The 2310-nt window shown below is 50.2% G+C and overlaps 1 protein-coding gene across 1 annotated transcript; it reads left to right on the forward strand.

The window, feature by feature from the left end:
• The first annotated feature begins 912 nt into the window (after positions 1-912).
• Positions 913-1914, forward strand: LOC147617104 (protein BPS1, chloroplastic-like). The gene has a single exon (XM_086776430.1). The coding sequence runs from the start codon at positions 913-915 to the stop codon at positions 1912-1914; it is 1002 nt and encodes a 333-aa protein (XP_086632556.1).
• Positions 1915-2310: the final 396 nt, after the last annotated feature.

Here is a 2310-nt window from a genome sequence, read left to right on the forward strand (position 1 = left end):
TATGTCAAAGTCAAGAACAAAATGTGCAAAAATGTCTAAATCACTAAAAGTTTTCGAAGATATGGGCTTGAGAAACTCACCTCCGTAACTATCATACCATCAGGCTTATGGCTACTACAGTGCACGTGTTTCCACATGATTTTCTCTAATAGGAAACTTGACCAAGTGGATGAAGTCTCCATCGTGCTTGCAAAATTAAGGCTTCTTAGAGGTTGCAATTAGGAAAGAATCCATGAGAAAATGAGCACATTTTATCCCCCATGTATACACATTATATCCTTTTAACGAGCCACTAAAACAGATCTATTATGTCTTTGATTTTCAATCTTCTTATTGCTAGCACCTCCGCTAGAAATTAGAGCTTCCTACGCCATTATGAGTCCATTTCGAAAATGTAATGATGCTTACTATTTTCAATCAATAGTTTTCTACCACCACGGTCACGGCCAATATGAGCGGAACTTTTCTTTATCACACGCAAAACCCGTAAGTCTCCATGTGGATGTTGGAAAGAAAGCTTATCAAATGCATCATGAGGCTTGCATGGATTTCTTTTCTGGAAGCGACGTGTACCTTTTGTCGTCAAGTAGGGTAGCATGAGCATTAACATTGTCTCATGCGGGATGATCTCTGAGTAGGAAAGATGTAATTTAATTTGCCTGTGGTGGCAATAGCCGCAGCCGCAGAGAGAGCGATGGCAGTCGGCAAAAGTGAAGACGTGCCAGCATCTCGCATTGCGTTGTGTCTGCTGAGAGGCCACCCTCGCTCATTAAATAATGGCCACACTCCCTGTCTCCTCGACTACTGCTCCCTTCTCATCTCCCACTATTTGAATGCCAGTCATTGCAGATAGGTCTAACAGCTGCTATCTGCTCCTCCTTGGGCTGAACCGTAAGCAGCACCATCAGTACTATGGCTTCCAGGTCTTTCCTTTCCTCCCTTCTTTGCCGCCTTCACTGTAACAAGCGCCAGTCCCGCGTCTACACCGAGACTGCATCTGCCTCGCAAGCATTCGAGGCTGATCTGGCACACTGCTTCCAGGAGCTTCTTACACAGGCTGGCGACTCCAAGTCGTCCCTCCTCGGTCTGAGCTGGCTCTCCAGTGCTGTGGGTATGCTGCTCTCCACACAGGCGGCTGTGCAGGCCCTCGCTCCATGCTTGCAAACGTCCCTGCCCGTCCGAGACATGAAGCTGATTCAGCAGTACATGGATGACAGCGTGAAGCTACTAGATGTGTGCCAAGTGGTGAGGGATGTGATGGGTGGCGTGCACGGCTATGTCAAAGCCGTTCAGCTTGCCATCGGCTACCTGCGCTGCAAACCAGGTTTGAGAACCGAAAGGGGTGCGTTGCTGCTAGCAAAAAATGCTCTGATCTCAGCAGAGCAGATGCGAGCAGACCTGCGAGAGCCTGCTACTCCTGGCCGCGCACACCTGCGGCGGACACACCATCGGCTGGCAGCCTGTAGCTCAATGCTTAGAAGAATGGGGGACAAGCTCAGGGCCCCGGATGACGATGTACAGAATACGCCCACCTGCTCCTCCTCCTCCTCCTCCTTTGCGTTGCCCGCTGCTTTGTATGGAGGGGAAATGGCTACCCTCTTCGTCTGCAAACTGCTTGCAGCGGCGCTCCCTTCTGGGAATCCTCCCCGATCTCAACTAGGTCCTCTGCACGTTTCGGGCCGGCCATTGTGGGCAACTCCTCTTCTAGCACTCCAAGCTAAAGCTCCTCTTCTAGCACTCCAAGCTAAAGTCAACAAAGAGCTGCTGGAGAGAGTACACAAGAAGCCCCATGGATCTACCCTCTTACCCGACCTCGACATCCTAGATCTTTTTGTTACACAGATCGATGAGATTTTGAGACAAACTTTGGAACAGCCCAGTACTCCACGATCCTCTGATTTTATATTCACGTGATCACAAAATTTTTTTTGTTAATAACATGTGTTAACATGTTATTAACATGTTCTCAAAAAAGCCGGTGGCAAGCGACCTGATAACCGGGAAAAATCCCGTCGGGCTTTTGCTATACCCGGCGGGCCCGCCGGGATAAAGCAAAGCCCGGCGGGTCCCTTCGGGGTCGTCATATAGCCCGGCGGGGTACAATTTTCTATATATATGGGCCCGGGGGGCCCTTTGGGATCTCATTGCTGACAGCATACACAGGTAATGAAAACTTGTGTGTGTGTGTGTGTGTGTATGTAGGTGTGTTCGTGCGGGCAGCCGCCCACTGTCGCAATGCGCGGCAGGATGTGGGTGGTCCGCCACACGAGGGATGTGTGTGTGGGTGAGTTCGTGCGGGTAGCCGCCCAT

This window comes from Cibotium barometz, chromosome 37, assembly GCF_041138505.1.
Source record: "Cibotium barometz isolate CiBa-2024 chromosome 37, ASM4113850v1, whole genome shotgun sequence".
Classification (NCBI taxonomy): domain Eukaryota; kingdom Viridiplantae; phylum Streptophyta; class Polypodiopsida; order Cyatheales; family Cibotiaceae; genus Cibotium; species Cibotium barometz.